Genomic DNA, 20,855 nt, shown 5'->3' with positions numbered 1-20,855 from the left:
AGGTCCGTCTAGTCAAGGCTATGGTTTTTCCAGTGGTCATGTATGGATGTGAGAGTTGGACTGTGAAGAAAGCTGAGTGCCGAAGAATTGATGCTTTTGAACTGTGGTGTTGGAGAAGACTCTTGAGAGTCCCTTGGACTGCAAGGAGATCCAACCAGTCCATTCTGAAGGAGATCAACCCTGGGATTTCTTTGGAAGGAATGATGCTAAAGCTGAAGCTACAGTACTTTGGCCACCTCATGCGAAGAGTTGACTCATTGGAAAAGACTCTGATGCTGGGAGGGATTGGGGGTTGGAGGAGAAGGGGACGACAGAGGATGAGATGGCTGGATGGCATCACAGACTTGATGGATGTGAGTCTGAGTGAACTCTGGGAGATGGTGATGAACAAGGAGGCCTGGCGTGCTGCGATTCATGGGGTCGCAAAGAGTTGGACATGACTGACCGACTGAACTGAACTGAACAGGTTGATAAGGTGGTTTATCAAATTATTGTCCCAGTTAAGATTTCATTCTAACCCAATTTAATTAGCAGTCATATCTCTTCTCATGTGTCAATGGCATGACGTTGTTTTACTGTTTTTATTTAAAGGAAATAAACACATTGTCACTTGTTAACTTTGTTTCCTTTCGTGTGAACTGCATCTATGTTTCATGCATGATATATTTGAAAGAACTTCTCTGGAACAGTGTAAATCACACAGATTTGAATTTGTTCTTTGCCAGTCTTTATCTGGGTGACCTTTTAAATTAACCTTTAAAAACCTGAAATGTAAAATGGGAATAAAATCTACCAAACCTAAGGTATGCAGTCAAAAGAGGATGAAAATGCATAGTCTTTTATTCAGTTATGGAATAACAAAAATAAAATTTTTAAAAGCAGAGGGAATTAATGAGAAGAAATTAATGGCCCACAATTTAAAATATAGGCTTAATTAATAATGCAAAAGATATTTTCTTAAACAGATCAATAAAGTAGACGGTTTTGGCAATCTATTCAAGAAATAAGAAAATAGCAAACATTAAGGGATGAAAAAGGGAAGATAACTATAGGCAAAAAGGACATTATTAATAATTTAATAAGGAATGATATTAATATATACTAATGCATTTGAAAATTTAGACATAATGGCCAATATTAAGGAAATTATAAATTATTAAAGTTTATTGAAGGAAAGTTAAGAAAACTAAATGTCTTGTTAAGCAGTGAAAAAAACTGAAAAGTTGGTATAAGTCCCCTTACAATGCAAGATGCCCAAAAGTTTTTACTGGATGATTCCTCCAGACATGAAAAAGGAGAAAATTTCTACATGATATAAAGTATGTATTTCAAAAGCTAAGAGGATAATTTATCTCAAGAGGGAAGTTTATTCCTAAAACAAAAATTAAAACATTATACAAGATAGAACACATATTGACCAGTGTTACTGGTGCAGACATAAGTGCAGGAATCTTAAGTAAATAAATATAGCAGCACTCCCAGTTCCAAGGGTGGTGACAGGTGGGAGGACAGAGCAGTGATCCTGGGAGAGATGAAGGCGGTGATGATGGAGGTGCGGAGATTTGGTAGACTGGATTCTATACATATTTGGAAAGCAGAGTGAACAAGAACTGCTGGTTAACTGAATGCTTGGTATAGAAAAAAGACAAAAAAGAGAAATGATGCATTGGGTCTTTGCCTGAGCAGATGGAACGTCAAGGTTGCCAGCACTGAGATGGGAGTGTTTGCCAGAGCAGGGAGCAGGGGTCACCACCGGGTGCTGAGTCTGAGACCTTGAGTAGATTTCTAAGCTGAGATGTTAAGCAGTTAGTTGACTATTTGAGTCTGGAGTTCAGGGGAATGATCTGAGCTAGAGATACAAATTTGAGAAGCCTTAGTAATAATATGGGTGATTAAGAACCCCAGCATATAGGATGGTAGTGAAGTGCTGCCACTGCGTGAGCTCACCTAGGAAGTGAGGGTGGTTTGAGAAGAGAGGACCGAAGCCACAGCCCTGGCGCAGGGCATTTGCAAGTCTTCCACAGGAGAGAGGCCTGTGCAGACTGGACGGAGGAGTCCGTGGGCAGGAGGCGAACCCGGGGCCGGTGCCTCCTGGAGTGGAGGAGAAGCTGGGTCCAGACGAAGAGAGCAGTCACTGGTGTGTTCAATGCTGCCAGCATTTCAGGGAAGTGAAGCCTGAGAGCTGGCATTTGGATCTGACGGCATGGAGGCCACGGGCGACTTCAATTAGAGCTGTTCCACTGAGCGATTAGAGTTGGGCAGGGGGGAGGAGAAATTGCAGGCGGCAAATACATACAATTGTTTTTTGGAGTTTTGCCTCAAAAGAGAGACGAGAAAGTGTGTGGTAGCTAGACAGGGAGTCAGGTGTACTTGACGTGTGACCTTGATTAGTTTCAGGTGCACAGCAGAATATTCACACACGTGCACACTGTGAAGTGATCGTTGCAATAGGCCTAGTTACCACCCGTCACTGCGTGGTTATGAGCTGCCTCTTCCTGGTGATGAGAACTTGAAGGTCTACCCCCTCAGCAACTTTAAAATATCCAATACAGTCTTGTTAATTACAGTCACTCTGCTGTACATCATAGCCCCGAGACTTGCTTATTTTGTACCTGAAAGTTTGTATCTTTTGACCACTTTCACCCATTTTGCTCACTCCCCACCCCTGAGATATTATTTTGTTTTTAAAATGTTTCATTTTTCTTTTTTTAAAAATGGAATAAACAGCAACAAATGCATACCAATGGAAATAATCCAGTGGAGAGAAGATGTGATGATTTGGGTCAGAGGGGCCACTTGGCTGCGGCCACAGTTCTCGAGTCTCAGAGGCCTCCCCCACCTTCTGCAGCCTCCCCAGCGAACTCCAGTCTTTTCCTTCACAAAAAACTCACATTTATTCACTTCCCGTTTCTTTTCACAGTGTATCATTTTTTAAAAATAATTTTTAATTGGCTATAAGAAAAATATAACCAAAGAAGCAAATAGAGGAAGAAACAGAGGAGGAGAAATAAAAATTGGGATCATCAGTACTTTTCTATGAATAAGCAGACTAGCTGGCTGTTAAGCTTCCAGTTATGTGAACCTGAACCTAAGTTGGTCTGCTGCTAAGTCACTTCAGTCATGTCAGACTCTGTGCGACTCCGTAGACGGCAGCCCACCAGGCTCCCCCATCCCTGGGATTCTCTAGGCAAGAACACTGGAGTGGGTTGCCTTTTCCTTCTCCAATGTAGGAAAGTGAAAAGAGAAAGTGAAGTCGCTCAGTCGTGTCCGACTCTTAGCGACCCCATGGACTGCAGCCTACCAGGCTCCTCCGTCCATGGGATTTTCTTGGCAAGAGTACTGGAGTGGGGTGCCATTGCCTTCTCCAGGTTGACCTTGGAAATAAAGCAGTTGTTTTACCAGCAAAGTCCTTTGTGGGTTTTTTTTTTTTTTTTTTTCAGGAAAAACAGAGATTTGCAGTTTGGGATAAGCATGCTATAGCAGAAGCTATACGCAAACCTAGACAGAGAAGAGGAATGCTGTCTTATAGAGGAACAAGCGGAAGCTTGGAAGGGCTGTTGACAAGCACGGAGTCCATTGGAGGAAACCGGGAGTGGGGAGTGTAGTGGCTTTTCATTGGCTGAGCTGTTGCTGGGTGGGAAGAAGACCTTCCGTCCTTTCCCGGGGAGTTAGGTGGTAAGGCACCTGCTCCCAGCTGGAGATGCAGGGTAGTCTCTTCCTGTTTGGGGTCTGCATGAGTGCTCCCTCTTCTGGTCTTGCCCATTCATTTAATAAGGTATCCTAAAAATAAATAAATACGGTATCTTTTCTTCATTTCTACATCTCTTAGGGAAGGATACCTGTCAGTTTTTATTATTAAATTTCATGATAATATAAACCTATTTATCTGATTTTACGTCAATCTTTAGGAAGTTTCAGAGACATACTATTAAAATGTGGTTCAGTGTTCAGTAAGCGAAGGTGATACACAGATGACTAGAGTAGGCAGTGAAATAGTGAAAGTCGCTCAGTCTTGTCCTACTCTTTGCGACCCCATGGACTATACAGTCCATGGGATTCTCCAGGCCAGAATACTGGAGTGGGTAGCCATTCCCTTTTCCAGGGGATCTTCCCAACCCAGGGATTGAACCCAGGTCTCCCGCATTGTAGGCAGATTCTTTACCAGCTGAGTCACAAGGGAAACCGAAGAATACTGGAGTGGGTGGTCTATCCCTTCTCTAGCGGATCTTCCTGACCCAGGAATCGAACCGGGGTCTCCTGCATTGCAGGCAGATTCTTTACCAACTGAGCTATCAGGGCAGCCCAAGAGTAGGCAGATGCTTGTAGAAATACCTGGAGGAGGTTTTCTTGTTCCCTATGCCCTCCCTCCAGCTGACAGTCATGGGACTCAGGTGCTATGACCCAGTGGAGAAGCAGACAGAAAGCGTGTCCTCTAAAATCTCCCTAAATGCCAGGCCTCCCTGTCCGTCACCAACTCCAGGAGCCCACCCAAACCCATGTCCATTGTGTTGGTGATGCCATCCAACCACCTCGTCCTCTGTCGTGCCCTTCTCCCCCTGCCCTCTCCCTGGCAGTTCCTGTAATCAGGCTTTGGCGAAGAGGGCCTTCGGACACCTGGATATGACACTTGCCAGCGAGGACCGGGAGGACAGGCAGGTCACCGCCCCGTTGATTCTCAGCTTAACTGTAGGCCTGAGAAGCCAGAGGAACGGCAGAGATGTAACGTTCCAGCCAGGCAAAGTGAAACTGTGGCCTTTTGAATTTGAAATAGCAAACAGCCTAACAAGGATTTAGCCCTGAGGCTGGGAAAGATTGAGGGCGGGGGGAGAAGGGGACGACAGAGGACGAGATGGTTGGATGGCATCACCAACTCAATGGACATGGGTTTGGGTGGACTCCTGGAGTTGGTGACGGACAGGGAGGCCTGGCGTGCTGCAGTCCATGGGGTCGCAAAGAGTTGGACATGACTGAGCGACTGAACTGAACTGAACAAGGGTGTCTCACCCTGATGGAAGAATCACCCGCTTTCCCGAGGAATACTGGCTGGAAGCCTGCCAGCAGAGGCTGTGTTTTCCATATGACACAAGGCAAAATAGCTTCAGGCACTCCAACGTGAGTTTTGTGAAACTCAAAGCAAAATTTCTTACAAAGCACAGTATGGTTCGTTTCAGCTAAATTTCGTTTCGCAGCTTTGGCGGCTAGTTACTAACTATAGCCACAGAAACCTCGGAAGCCTGTGTGGAGGATCAGTTCTCAGCACCCTGGCTTCCGCAGAGAGTGAGTGGCGGATCGTCTCCCTGAGTAGCTGAGCGCATCAGTCTGCTGTGAGAACATGTTGCATGCTATTGACATCCCGGAAAACGGTGGCTAAAGACAGCGGTTTGTCTTGGCTCATGCTAAGGATGAAACCTGTAATCTTAACGACAGACACGTAGACCATCTGTCTGTTATAGTTTGTTCCTGATCAGTGATAATAAAACGATATCCGTGATATATAGAAGAACACAGATCCTGTTGGTCATGGTGATAGTGATTAAACTCACTATCAAGCCATTATGATGTTTTTAAAATGGGAACCAAACACATTCTTCTTTCACAAGATTCTAAATTGGTACCTGTTTTTAAAGAGCATTCTTGGCAACCACAACTCTGTTTTAGAGAGCGTAGATGCTGGAAAATATTAACAGCAGAGACACATATGAAGCTGTTGATCTTAGTGTAGTTTCTCTTGGCAACAGAAGGGAAGGAAGAGGAGTGCTAAGTCGCTCGTTCGTGTCCGACTCTCTGCGACCTCGTGGACTGCAGCCCGCCAGGCGCCTCTGTCCATGGGGTTCTCCAGGCAAGAGCACTGGAGTGGGTGCCATTCGCTTCTCCAGGAGGGGGTCTTCCTGACCCAGGGACTGAATCTGCGTCTCTTTAGACTCCTGCACTGGCAGCCAGATTCTTCACCACAGCTGACGCCTGGGAAGCCCGGTCACAGAGTCAGAGGCTAATTAAAGTCCATTGTTTTGGGCACATTTCTTTGTTGTAAGAAGCAAGAACATAGTAATGATCTAGTCAAAGAACAGTTGTGCATAAAATCCAGTTTCTCCTGGATCGTAGTTTATTACGTTAAAGATGGCAACGGAATCATAGTATGTTTCATTTGGGCTTCCCAGGTAGGGCTTCCCTGGTGGCTCAGATGGTAAAGAATCTGCCTGCAATGTAGGAGACTTGTGTTCCATCTCTGGGTTGGAAAGATCCCCTGGAGAAGGGTATGGCAATCTGCTCTAGTATTCTTGACTGGAGAATTCTGTGGACACAGGAGCCTGGCAGGGCTGTAGTCCATGGGGTCACACAGAGTTTTACATGACAGAGCACACATTTTTGCTGTAGACATTATCACTGTTTTCTTGTATATTGCTTTCTCCCCACTGGGATTTCAATTCCATGAGTGATAGAGCCTTGTTGGATACTTATACAGTAGTAGTGCTTGACACGTTGCTGAGGAAATATTTGTTTAAAAAGACTTATTTACATATTGACATTCACGAATACATCTACTGGGTAAAGCACTTAGATACATCTTTTGTTTCTTTAACCTTCTCTTTAATTCATCTGCTCTTGATTGCTTAATTTTTTTCTGTTAACAGTCTTAGACATATCAGAAATGTTTACTACATGAGTGATTTGAAGACATCTTATCTCATGGACTCATTTTCCTAAATTAATTTATCATCATGAAAAGCCCTTTCATCTCTTAGACTTTTTTGCCCTAAATTACATTAGTTAAAGTAATCCTTTGAAAACTTAAGTATTCTTTAGGAAAGTTAGTTTTTAAAAGATCCCTCTAGTCAAGGCTGTGACTTTTCTAGTAGTCATGTATAGATGTGAGAGTTGGACTATAAAGAAAGCTGAGCGCTGAAGAATTGATGCTTTTGAAGTGTGGTGTTGGAGAAGACTCTTGAGAGTCCCTTGGGCTGCAAGGAGATCCAACCAGTCCATCCCAAGGGAAATCAGTCCTGAATATTCCGTGGAAGGACTGATGTTGAAGCTGAAACTCCAATACTTTGGCCACCTGATAGGAAGAGCTGACTCATTTGAAAAGACCCTGATGCTGGGAAAGATTGAAGGCAGGGAGGGGACGACAGAGGATGAGATGGTTGGATGGTATCACCGACTCGATGGACATGAGTTTGAGTGAACTCCAGGAGTTGGTGATGGACAGGGAGGCCTGGCGCACTGCAGTCCATGGGGTCACCAGAGTCAGACATGACTGAGTGACTGAACTGAACTGAACTGAATTGTCCTTATGTTGAGCTGGCGATATGTTTTCAAAAGAATGCCTCCCTCATTTGTAGCATGCTTGCTTTCACCACTTTTAACATGGACTTCCTACCTTGCCTGAGTGTAACCTGCGGTCATTCTGTCCTCTTGTCCTGGTTGTTGCTCTTCGGCCTTCATCCACGTTTCTCCATCCTTTGTAGCTTTTTGTAGGATGCTTCCTCTGAACTCCTGAAGTCTGCTGTGGAGGACTCTGAACCAGCTTCACGTGCCGCCTGCCCGGTGCACTCAGTTAAGTGCAGGACAAGCTAGGCAGCTTCCCCTTGGTGTCAGGATGAGTGTCTACTAATCCTTTGCTTTCTGTTAAGGATTTTTAAACTTTACAATGGCATTTGCAAAGAGTCAGTGGCGTCTTCTTTCCCAGCTCTTTTTCTCCTGCAGTGCCTCTGAGGCCCACAGGTTTCCTTAACTCTTCATTGTGATTGCCCATGTTTAGAATTCTCCTGCCTGTGGTGTTTGTATGAAATAAATGACCTTTATTTATAATTTATTTTCCTCTAAAATACTCAAATCATTTTGATAACTTTATTCTTAATATGTAACATTGAAAAAGGTTTGCCACTTGCTTGTAAAGTTAAACATACTTATACTTTTCCACCCAGGAATAACCCTCTTAAGTATTTGCCTAGTATGATTTTGTTTCTATATTTTTCTGAGAATTATGCTTTAATTTTTAAAAATCTTATTTTTTATTGAAGTATGGTTGCTACACAATATAAGTTTCAGGTATACAATTTAGTGATTAACATTTTTTAAAGTGGGAGAAGGCAATGGCACCCCACTCCAGTACTCTTGCCTGGAGAATCCCATGGACAGAGGAGCCTGGTGGGCTGCAGTCGATGGGGTTGCAAAGAGTCGGAGTCAGCTGAGTGATTTCGCTTTCACTTTTCATTTTGATGCATTGGAGAAGGAAATGGCAACCCACTCCAGTGTTCTTGCCTGGAGAATCCCAGGGACGGGGGAGCCTGGTGGGCTACCATCCATGGGGTCACACAGAGTTGGACACGACTTAAAGCGACTTAGCAGCAGCAGCAGCAGCAGCAGGAGTTTTTAAAGATGATACTCCATGTAGAGTTATTATAAAATGTTGGCTCTATTCTCCATGCTGAACAGCGTATTCTTGTAGCTTACTTTATATGTGGTAGTCTGTGCCTCTTAGCCCTCTTCCGCAGTGTTGCCCTTTCTTGTTCCCCTCTCCCAACTGATGACCGCTAGTCTTGTCACAATTCTGTGAGCCTGCTTCTTTTTTGCTTTATTCACTGGTGTGTTGTAGTTTTTTGATCCCACATATAAGTGATGTCATGCAGGACTTGTCTCTCTGACTTATCTCACTTAGCATAATGTCCTCCCAGTCCATCCTCGTTGCCGCAGCTGGCAGTGTTTCCTCTTTTAGGGCTGAGTCGTATCCCATTACATCTCATATCTTTCTCCATTCATCTGTTGACGGGCACTTAGGTTGCTTCCATATCTTGGCAATTGTAAATAAAGCTGCTGTGAACTTTGGGTACGTATGTCTGTTTTAATTTCTGTTTTGGAGTTTTTGGATATATACTCAGGAATGGAATTGCTGGGTCATAACATAGTTCTATTTTTAGGTTGGTTTTTTGTTTTTGAAAAACCCCTTATTTTCCACAGTGGCTGTACCAATTTACATTCCCACCAACAGTGCACACGAGTTCCATTTTCACCAACATTTATTATTTGTGTTCTTTCTGATGGTAGCCATTCTGACGAGTATGAGGTGATATCTCATCGTGGTTTTGATTTGCATTTCCCCAATGATTACTGATGTTGAATATTGTTGGACAAATGTCTACTTCATTCTTCTGCTCATTTTTAAATCAGTTTCTTTGATGTTGAATTGGTGAGCTGTTTATATATGTGGGATGTTAACTCCTTGTCAGTCATTATTTGCAACTATCTTTTCCCACTTAGTAGGTTATCTTTTTGTTTTGTTAATGATTTCCTTTCCTGTGCAAAAGCTTTTAAATTTACTTAGATCCTTTTTAAAAACATTTTTTGCTCTTATTTTCTTTACTCTAGGAGACAGATCTAAAAAACATTGCTGCAATTTGTGTAAGAGTGTTCTGACGTTTTCCTCTAGGAGTTTTCTGGTATCTGGTCTTACACTTAGGTCTGTCATCCATTTATTTTTGCATGTGGTGCTAGAGAGTGTTCTGGTTTCACCCTTTTACCTGTAGCTGTCCAGTGTCCACAGCACCACTTATTGGAGAGACTGTCTTTTCTCTATTAGATATTCTTGCCTCCTTTGTCATAGATTAATTGCCCATGTAAGTATAATATAATACATATATTTACATGAGGTTCTCTCATATATATATATTATATTTGTCTTGATGAGAAGCTTAGAATCAATGACAGTAGTGGGCACATATAGCTCCAGCTCTTGGATTTTAAATATCATTTGCCACTAAAAGAAACTAGGTCTTCTTTGAGAAGCAGAAATAGCTGGATCAAGGTCTAGCAAAATGTTTGATAAGAAAGTATTGAAAGAATCAAGAAGATTTGTGAAAAGAGCATGGGAGCTATCCTGAAGGGGTTTTCATTGGTCAAGTTTGGGACAATTTGAGCATTAAAATGCATGTATAACAATATAAATTAATATTAATTAGTTAACACATTGAATAAAATCAGCATCTGTGAGCCCATACTCATGTAAATGAATGAATGAGGGGAAACAGCAAGCTCTTCTCCCCAGCAGAATGCCGAAGAGCCAATCCAGGACAGACGATGGTGTTCTACCTCCATCACCTCACTGCACTCTTGCCCAAAATACAAAACCTCTAAATCTGATCTTGAGAAAATATCAGGCAAGTCAGAATTGACTCATATTCCTCAAAAACATTGAGTTCAAGAATGCAAAGAAAGGCTGTGGAATTGTTCCACATTAAGTCTACGAAAGAGACATGGCAACTAACTGGCATATATGATTTGGAATTTGAACCTCACCCAGTGAGGAAGGGATAATTATAAAGACAATATTGGGACAATGTATGAAATTTGAATATGAATTTATCTATTTTTCTGATTATGATAACTATATTGACCTATGACTCTCACACTCTGTACAAATTCAGTGTTTACTCTCTTATTGTTCTTTTTCTTAGGAAATATATCCTGAAGGTTGCGGTTAAAGGAACATAACAACTTCTTCTCAAATATTCATAAAAATATGTATTTCTAGTTTATCTGTATATATGTGTGTATAGATGGATAGATAGATAAGACACACATGGGGAGAGATGGAAAGAGAGAGAGGGAAGTGGGGAAGGAAGGGAAAGAATTTACCACGAGGATAAGGCAAATGTGGTAGTGGTGTAGTCGCTACGTAATGTCTGACTCTTGCAACCCCATGGACTGTAGCCTGCCGGGCTTCTCTGACCATGGGATTCCCCAGGCAAGAATCCTGGAGTGGGTTGCCATTTCTTTCTCCAGGGGATCTTCCTGACCCAGCGATCTAACCCAGGTCTCCTGCATTGCAGGCAGACACTTTAACGACTAAGCTAAGGCAAATATGATCAAATGTAAATAATTGATGGTATACAGGATTTTCTTGTACTAGTCAAGTTGAAATTATGCCAGCAAATATGGAAAATTCAGCAGTGGCCACAGGACTGGAAAAGGTCAGTTTTCATTCCAATCCCAAAGAAAGGCAATGCCAGACAATGCTCAAACTACTGCACAATTGCACTCTCTCACACACGAGTAAAGAAATGTTCAAAATTCTCCAAGCCAGGCTTCAGCAACATGTAAACCGTGAACTTTCTGATGTTCAAGGTGGTTTTAGAAAAGGCGGAGGAACCAGAGATTGAATTTCAGCATCTGCTGGATCATGGAAAAAGCAAGAGAGTTCCAGAAAAATATATATTTCTGCTTTATTGACTATGCCAAAGCCTTTGACTGTGTGGAGCACAATAAACTGTAGAAAATTCTTCAAGAGATGGGAATATCAGACCACCTAACCTGCCTCTTGAGAAACCTATATGCAGGTCAGGAAGCAACAGTTAGAACTGGACATGGAGCAACAATCTGGTTCCAAATAGGAAAAGAAGTACATCAAGGCTGTATATTATCACCCTGCTTATTTAACTTCTATGCAGAGTACATCATGAGAAACGCTGGACTGGAAGAAGCACAAGCTGGAATCAAGATTGCTGGGAGAAATATCAATAACCTCAGATATGAAGATGACACCACCCTTATGGCAGAAAGTGAAGAGGAACTAAAGAGCCTCTTGATAAAAGTGAAAGAGGAGAGTGAAAAAGTTGTCTTAAAGCTCAACATTCAGAAAACGAAGATCATGGCATCTGGTCCATCACTTCATGGGAAATAGATGGGGAAACAGTGAAAACAGTGTCAGACTTCATTTTTTTGGGCTCCAAAATCACTGCAGATGGTGATTGCCGCCATGAAATTAGAAGATGCTTACTCCTTGGAAGGAAAGTTATGACCAACCTAGACAGCATATTAAAAAGCAGAGACATTACTTTGCCAACAAAGGTCCGTCTAGTCAAGGCTATGGTTTTTCCAGTGGTCATGTATGGATGTGAGAGTTGGACTGTGAAGAAAGCTGAGTGCCGAAGAATTGATGCTTTTGAACTGTGGTGTTGGAGAAGACTCCTGAGAGTCCCTTGGACTGCAAGGAGATCCAACTAGTCCATCCTTAAGGAGATCAGTCCTGGGTGTTCATTGGTGGGACTGATGCTGAAGCTGAAACCCCAATAGTTTGGCCACCTGATGCGAAGGGCTGATTGGAAAAGACCCTGATGCTGGGAAAGATTGAGGGCAGGAGGAGAAGGGGATGACAGGATGAGATGGTTGGATGCCATCATCAACTCGATGGACATTGGTTTGGGTGGACTCCGGAGTCGGTGATGGAGAGAGAGGCCTGGTGTGCTACGGTTCATGGGGTTGCAAAGAGTCAGGCACGACTCAGCGACTGAACTGAACTGAACTGATTCAGTCAGTACTAATATTGTTGCTCAGTCATGTTCGACTTTTTGCGACCCCAGGGGCTGCAGCACGCCAGTCTTCCCTGTCCATCGCCAACTCCTGGAGCTTGCTCAAACTCATGTCCATCGAGTCGGTGATGCCATCCAACTATCTCATCCTCTGTTGCCCCTTTCTCTTCCTGCCCTCAATCTTTCCCAGAATCAGGGTCTTTTCCAATGACTTGGCTCTTCGCATCAGGTGGCTAACGTATTGTAGCTTCAGCTTTAGCGTCGGTCCTTCAGTGAATGTTCAGGGTTGATTTCCTTTAGGATTGATGGGTCTGATCTCGTTGCAGTCCAGGGCACTCTCAAGAATCTTCTCCAGAATCATTGTGTCATGTGAAATTTTATTTCTCTCTGGGTGACAGAGTGGCTATTCCCTGGTCCCCAAGTTGTGTTCCAGATGCCCTCAGGCACCACAGCAAACTCACAGGGACGATTTAGGACATGGTGCGGTTTCATGGGAAGCAGCACCATCTGTCAGAGCTTGATAGAGTTCACAGTTTCAGTGCCTGGCTGACATAGTTCCCAGTTTTAATGTTAGATCACCACAGTCCCATCAATGGAGTCATATCTCTGCAAATCCTTTGTGTGTGTGTGTGTGTGTGTGTGTGTGTGTGTGTGTGTGTGTGTGGTTTCTCTAATGAAAAGCAACTACTGCTTGAAAACCAATGTGGAACAGAAAATGAGGGTGACTGTGTCCAGTTTGATTCTAAGGTTTCCACTGCCCAATTCATTGAACCTTCGAGTTCTGACTCCTCTTGATTGAGAAATGTCTGTGATACTCGGTGCATACTTTATATGGGTTCTGTTAATAAAGTGGTGAAAGGACTTTGCGAAGTTGAAATGCTGTGCAAATACAAGTTCTTAAACAACTTCACTAATACACGGTTGTAGTTTCCTATTAGTCAGGACATAGAACTGAAAGTTTATTCCACTGAATTGAATTCATCTCTGGGTAAATTTTCTTCATCATGTTTCCGTAAGAGAAGTGCCTTAGCTGACTTTCATCCCCACTGCTTTTCTTCTCATAATAGTACTCATGCAAAATGGCCATAAGGCTGAGGACAAATAATTGTAATTATTATTAACATTTTTAGTATATTGTGATTTGAATGATCCACTAACTGTGAAAGTGTGTGTATTAGTCGTTTAGTCCTGTCCAACTCTTTGTGACCCCATGGGCTATAGCCCACCAGGCTCCTCTAGCCATGGGATTCTCCAGGCAAGAGTACTGGAGTGGATTGCCATTCCCTTCTCCAAGGGGTCTTCCCAAACCAGGGATTGAACCCAGGTCTCCTGCATTGCAGGCAGATTCTTTACCATCTGAACCTTTGATATTTGAGAGGTAATATTATGTTGGTGTAAATTAGTAATCATAGTTAAATATTTTGATTTTATGGTATTTATGTAATTATTGCTAATCAAAGGAAACAGGGTCTACTGAAAGTAACCCATGTATTATTTTCAAGATTAGAATTTGAAGTTTAATATAAACAGCAACAAAATTTGAGGTCATAGATTGCCACAGAAGGTTACTGTTGAAAGATATCTTAAATACAGTCTATTTCAACTTTCTTATTACGCAAATGATAAAAATGAAAGCTCGGAGACTTGAAAGGAAATCTCATGATAAAGTGTCCATAACCCCAAGTGTCTCCTTGTTCTCGCTTGTGTGTGACGACCCATTTCCTGTCCCAAAGAGATGGAAAGCAGCTGGTCACTGATCTCAGCACTGCATTCCGGTCACATTGAAGGAAGGGCCTGGTCTCAGAATTACATCGTCAGGGAAAAGTCAGTCTGTTATCATTTTTACAGAGACTTCTCTACTGAGTAACTAAAATCCCACCTTGAAGCAGGAGGTCGTCCTGTCTATTTCAGCTGCAGGGACCCTGTGGTCAGGTGCTTGATGCGGGTTGAAGACCTCTGCCGGCCAGGTCATTCTGATCGCAGCTTCCGTTCTGTCCACTATGCTAACAGCACCTGCCTTGTCTCTGGTTAGTGTGCGTGGCCTCCTGTCCCCTGTGAGGCCAGGATCCCATGTGCTCAGTGAATCAGGAAAACCCTTTGAACCGTAGTGGTTCCCAGAGTCACTCATGGCCCACACCCCCGAGCTCTGCACACAGGCCGGCATGGCCTGGGGAATGTACTTGTCATGGCCTTGAGGAAGGGAGTGTCCCTCGGATATAGCTAAGGGGCGGGTCACTGGGTCTGGCAGGAAGAATCCACGCTAGCCTTCCAGTCTTGCCAAGATTAGAGTATATACCGCGGAAGTTCTGATTTTCAGCTGCATTAAATATCAGCCGTTGGGGAGTGGGGCGATGCAGATTTCAGCTTCTCGACTGCAAGCCCACTGAACCCGGTACTTCTGTTTACTGCACCCCTCCTCCATCTGCCTGATCCGATGTTATCTTTATTCTGCCCAACCCAAGCCCCTGTGAGGTTCATCCTCATTCGTTTCCCAGGTTTCCATGTGTGAGTGAAGTCGTTCAGTCGTGTCCGATGCTTTGCGACCCCATGGGCTATAGCCTACCAGGCTCCTCTGTCCATGGGATTCCCCGGGCAAGAATACTGGAGTGGGTTGCCTTTTCCTTCTCCAGGGGGGTCTTCCCGACCCAGGGATCGAACCCGGGTCTCCTGCATTGCAGGCAGATGCTTTACCCTCTGAGCCACCAAGGAAGCCCAGGTTTCTCTAGGTTAGCTGAATCTCACCCGTCTCATCTCTTGACAGTTTATCCTTGATACTTCGTTTTCTGGGGTCTGCCTGGACTTAAGTCTGTTAATAGGTCAGTAGCAGAGAAATGTGGTGGACAACCAGCATCCTTCTACAAGGCAGCGGGGGGCGCTAGGCAGACCCGCCCTTCACGGTTCTAGGCTTCACCGGAGCCTGTCCATGTCTCTCGTGTCCCTGGATCCTTCCGTCCCTGAGCATCCTGTTTAAAAAGCCGTCCTTTCCTCCAAAGCCAAGTACCGTCAGCCTTCCCGGATCTCCTGTCTGCGCCGTGCCCATCACCTTCCATCGCGCTGCGTAGCTTGCTTACTTCCTCTCTTCCAGCTGGAGTGTAAGTTCCTTGAGGACTGGAGTTTTACCTTGTCCAGGCTCTAGCATTTCTCGTGTTGGTAGTGGATCGTCAGCTCTGGCAGCGTGAGTTTGTGGAGCGACTGACTGATGGCCTCATCCATTCTGTTGTGTATCCATCCCGCAGAGGGATGAGTGCAGGGCTCAACAGTAACAACGAACGGTAGGGCTTTCGGAGAGAAAGATGGCTGAGTGGTCTAGTGAGTTTGTGAAAGAGAGAGACAGCCTGAGATGGTTTTTGCAGCAGACAATCACCACATTTTGCAGAGTTCAGAGACCATCCTGGGAGAAGCATTTAGGCTAAGTGCCCTGGGGAGCCCCAGGGGCCTGTTGAGCCTCAGAGTCAGAGAATTTTATTTAAAAGTTCACCATGTCCGTGGTATGGAGAGGAGGCTTGGGAAGGCATGCTTGGTGGCACGGAGGCTCACCAGAAGATGGGTTTTCCGTCCTTTGAAGAAGACACAGCATTGGGCGTAGCCTCCACCGTCTTCCCAGACCTTTGTCCACCAGCTCCTGCCCTGGCGGCCCGGTGCGGTGAGCACCACGGGCTTGCTGGGGCTGCTGCTCTCGCAGGGGCGGCTCCCGTGAGAGCCTCCCTTCCTGTTCTAGTGGCAGAGTTGAGATCAGACTCACGTGGGTCCAGGGGTCACTCCATGGACCCCAGTGAGTGGAGAGTAATAAACGAGCATCGTTTCACCCAGTGCAGGGCATCTTAGGACGTTTCAGTCAGTTAACAAATTTCCGAACTGTTTTCACTGATCCAGCTTGCTTGATTACCTTGTATTTAAAACTTCAGAAACAAACTTGTAACACTCTATATTTTAATATAAATATTCATTCATGGAGTCTATAAGTATCCTAAGTTGTAGCAGTTTTAACTTTCAATCTCTTTTTATGGTCCATCATAATAATTAAATCATGCTCTATAAAAATATCATGAACAGCTAACATATAGTATAAAGTCATGTATATTAATTGCATATGTGACAAACTAAGGAATTTTTATTTTTTTATATTTAATTATGCCTCTTTTTTTAATTCAAAGTATCAAGATACAAATATGCAAGGAGTTGTGTATGAACTGAACAGCTATATTGAACAACGGTTGGATACAGGAGGAGACAACCAGCTACTCCTCTATGAATTGAGTAGCATCATCAAAATCGGTAAGGAACGTTTAATGTTCCTCCTAGTAGAAAGCTTATACCAAAGTAAATTAAATTATGTTCTCTTCGCTGATGACATGTAGGCATATACATCATTGTTTGGTTGATGCTTATATTGGTTATTCAGTATTATAAATGTCATTTGTCTATTTTTTAAATGCTTTAAAATTAAATATGTTTCAAATTTTAAAAATATTTTCTAATAATTCTAATATTTAAACTTTGACCAATATATTATTACATAGTACATTGCTGTGTGCCTTTGAGAATGTCACATCTTAAAAAGAGAAATAGCTAATGAAAAGAAATGAAAATATTCTAAGTATGTAATTCAGTAAAGCCATAAATTATTTAGTTCAGTTTACTGTATGAAAATTAATTATGCTAACAAATCCATTCGAAAGACTCCTATTTGAAGTCTCACCTTAGAGAATTCATGCATGTTATATTCTCCCATTGAGATTAGTCTCTTCCTTTCTTATTGCTTTGGCAGCCACAAAAGCTGATGGATTTGCACTGTATTTCCTTGGAGAGTGCAATAACGTAAGTATCTAAATTTAGATTTAGGTATTCAGATAAGAGAATGTTATAAGCTGTAAAATTATGTTGCAAACAGCCAATGTTGTATCATAATTAAGTACTTTAACCAGCATTTTCTATTTTGTTTCTGTATGTGGTGATTACCAGTTGAGTATTTTACCAACATCGTGACGTTTAGTCATGAAAATCTTAACTTTCTTTTCTTTATTGTTTGGTTTGGTTTCTGGTGTGCTATTTCATGAATGGCGTTTCTAGACTCACTGTTCTATACAGAAGTTATTTCACCACTGTGGGCTGGGGTGTTGGGGGCAGCCTCTGCCCTTTTTCTACATGCAATCTGCAGTAGAAGCAAATGAGAGCAGAAGTTTTATGTGATGTTTGTAGACTTTGTAAAGCTAACTCTGAAAAGTGCTGGGATGGAGTTGCTGCGTATAGATTCCTGGGCTGTGGGGTGGTGACTCGGGCTGCTCTGGGGTTGGAGCTGCTCAGGGGTGCCTGGTCCACCCGCCGGCAGAAGAGGCTGGACCCTATGCTTCAGGACTGACTCACTTAAAGCACCGTCTGCAGCCAAGTGCAGCTCGCTTAGGCACTTTCAAAACTACTTCAGGACATTCAGTTGTTGGCATTTGAATTTTTGTTATGGTGTTAACACATCTGTAACATTTTAGAAAAATACTCTGAACCAGCAACACTTATCTTCATAGGTTAAGTGAACAAAACCCAGTTATAACATTATTTTGCAAACTTTCACTCTGCATTTCTTGTGTGTTAGGCATTGTTCTTTGAGATTTGGTATGTGTTTTTGCAACGTGATACTTGTTTTGTGAGTAAGCAAAATGTATGCTATTTATATTGTACAAAATGTTAATAGGAATAAAGACACAGTATTCTGATATTTTTAGCAGTGTTCATGAATAGTAGAGTAGTCCAAACCTGGAAGTCACTGCACAGAAAGTCCTCATTGGCTGGGTGCCCCTACTCATAAGTGACCTCTTCATTTGCACAACGTTGCTCCCCTTATGTTGTGATGATCTGTGTTACAAGATTAACAGCTGTTCAGGATAAGGACTGCTCTTTATTCATTTATGTATTCACCTGTATTCTCTCTTATTTTCTTTCATAGAAGCAGTCAGCAAGAGGGTTTATTAAATAGAATTATTCAGATATTACTCCTACTTGTAAATGCTTTCTATTTTACATACTGGTAGTATTTTAAAATGATGAAGCTACTGAAATAATGAATAGATTTCTGTCCTAGTCACTCTAAATTTTTTTTTCTAAGCCTTGAAATTTTTATTTAAAAACCAAGACTTCCTTTTAAAAAATTAGTATGTAATTTACAATATATTTAAAAAATTTTTTAATTGAAGGATAATTGCTTTACAGAATTTTGGGATTTTCTGTCATGAATCACCAACAAGAACCAGCCCTAGGCACACCCATGTCCCTCCCTCCTGGGCCTCCCTCCCATCTGCCTCCCCTCCTCACCTTCAACCTGCTGCAGAGCCCCTATTTGCATTCCCTGAGTCACACAGCAAATTCCCACTGGCTATCTGTTTTACAAACGGTATTGTAGATTTCTCTGTTTCTCTCTCCATGCCTCTCCCGACTTCTCCTTCCTCTCCTCCCACCTTGTCCAGAGGTCTGTTCTCTGTCTCAATTTCTCCATTGCTGCTCTGAAAATAGGTTCATCAGTGCCGTCCCTCCAGATTCCACATATATGTGTCAGTATGCGATACGTCTCTTTCTCTTTCTGACGTACTTCACTCCGTGTAATGGGCTCTAGTTTCATCCACCTCATTAGAACAGATTCAAATGTGTTCCTCTTCATGGCTGAGTAGTCTTCCATTGTGTATCTGTACCCTGTTTCTTTATCCGTCCATCCATCCATGGACACGTGGGTTGTAAATGCAGATGTGAATGCAGATGTAAAAAATAATTCACGATAATTTTCATGATTTCTGGGGTGCATATTGTCGTGTAACTACAGTGGCCCACATTGCAGATTTCTGGGATGCATATTGTCCTGTAACTACAGTGGTCCACGTCTTATCACTCCTCCCCTGATGTCTCCACCCAAGCCTCAGAGGTGGTCTGCAGTAGCTGTGTTTGTATTTTGGCCCTTGACCTTCAGTCACAGCTGTGGGTGACCCAAACTGGGACCAGTAGATTCCCTGCTGACACCTGGGTTGTGGGCTCAGCGTTCTGGCTGCTCTACCTGGAAAGAAATGATATGAACCCCAGACCAAGGCGAGGTTGCCCTGTGGGCTGGCCCTCTTCTGCTCTGTGTGGAGGAGAATGGGAAGGTGGGGAGAGCTTGTCTGCGGAGGTGGAAAGGGCAGACGACTGGGAGCCGGGTCCGCTGTGCAGGGGCCTCTAACAGGGCCTGGCTCAGAGCTGGGGTTTAGGCTCCCAGACCACCTGCTCTTAATCACTTGGCCACACTTCTCTACTGTGCTGCAGACTTCTGCCTGATTACGATTTAGAAAAAGCTTTTGCAGCTCAAATATCCCAAATGTAATTCTGTTTTGGTTTAGTTGCTAAGCTGTGTCCGACTCTTTGCAACCCTGTGGACTGCAGCCCACCAGGCTCCTCCGTCCATGGGATTCTCCAGGCAAAAGTGCTGGAGTGGGTTGCCATTCCTTTCTCCAGGAGGGGATCTTTCCGACCCAGGGATGGAACCCGGGTCTCCTGTGCTGGAAGCGATCTGCATTGCTGACTGAGCCCCAGGGAAGCCCATAAAATATGATTCTGCGTGTATCTAATCCTTTCACTTTTACTTACTCACTTTGTAATTTAATTGAGGGATTGGTAATGTCTTCTCAGGCTTTAGTTGGCACCTCATTCTAAACTGCTCAGGTCAGTTGCTTGACTCTCTGTGGTTCCCTCCAGGCTGATGGGGTCTTTACCCCTTTCTTCCCCACATCTCAGGGACCAAGTGTACCCTGTCAGTGCAGCCGTAGGAGCAGCAGGGCACAGAGCAGAACGGTAGCCTTTCCTGACCTTCCTAAGCCAGCCTCCACTCTGCTGTGCTTTCTTAATATCAGATCCTCCTTCATAGCACTGAGCTGAACCTGCAATTGCATGTTTATCTGTGCCTTGTTTGATTATTTGCTTATCCAGTTTTCTCTCCAGCATATAAGCCTCACTAAGAGGCCTTTCTCCCTGGGAGGATAATTCTAGGGGATGATGACTGGGTTCTACTCCCTTGAGTCATATCATTCCTTTGGCCCCTTTCAGTCGATATCCTTGAGGTTGTTCCTTCCCCGTTCTATTTCTCGAGATCAGATATGTACTTGATTTTGCCATTCACTGAAGGTACCACCAATTGAAATCTATTTTGATTAATTCGTATAGTTGAGATTTTCTTCCCGACCACTGAGTGGTATGGATTCAAGCCTCACGTCCACACGATGTGCAGTTATTACTTCTCAGATGAGATTTTTATTTTCTCTGCAGCAATAAATTCAAGGTACTCTGGTTTCCTTGTCACCCCCTTGCAGCTGTGGTGTCTTCACTGTTCAGGCTGAGATGAGCCCATAGCCCTGGGCTGGTCTTGACCCACCTGGGGGTCTCCCATTAGACTTCCCAGTGGTGAGGTCTCAGGCTTTACCTCTGGTCTCCTGTTAGCCATGCAAATCTGCTGAGGTCAATACAGTTGACCCTCGAACAAATCCACATGTCACTTTACTGCCGGCCCTCAGAACCCACAAGTACACGTCTGCACATTCAACC

General features: G+C 43.5%; 1 protein-coding gene across 2 annotated transcripts in view; it reads left to right on the top strand.

The window, feature by feature from the left end:
* Positions 1-20,855, top strand: part of PDE10A (phosphodiesterase 10A) — a 270,734-nt gene that overhangs the window by 169,912 nt on the left and 79,967 nt on the right. For both annotated transcript variants that reach the window (XM_069599340.1, XM_069599339.1), the window contains exons 4-5: positions 16,460-16,580; positions 17,074-17,123. In XM_069599340.1, the coding sequence (XP_069455441.1) occupies positions 16,460-16,580; positions 17,074-17,123 (171 nt within the window). The remainder of the gene's footprint in view (positions 1-16,459; positions 16,581-17,073; positions 17,124-20,855) is intronic.

Source organism: Ovis canadensis, chromosome 8 (genome assembly GCF_042477335.2).
Source record: "Ovis canadensis isolate MfBH-ARS-UI-01 breed Bighorn chromosome 8, ARS-UI_OviCan_v2, whole genome shotgun sequence".
NCBI classification, from domain to species: Eukaryota; Metazoa; Chordata; class Mammalia; order Artiodactyla; family Bovidae; genus Ovis; species Ovis canadensis.
This window is presented reverse-complemented; position numbering and strand designations above follow the sequence as displayed.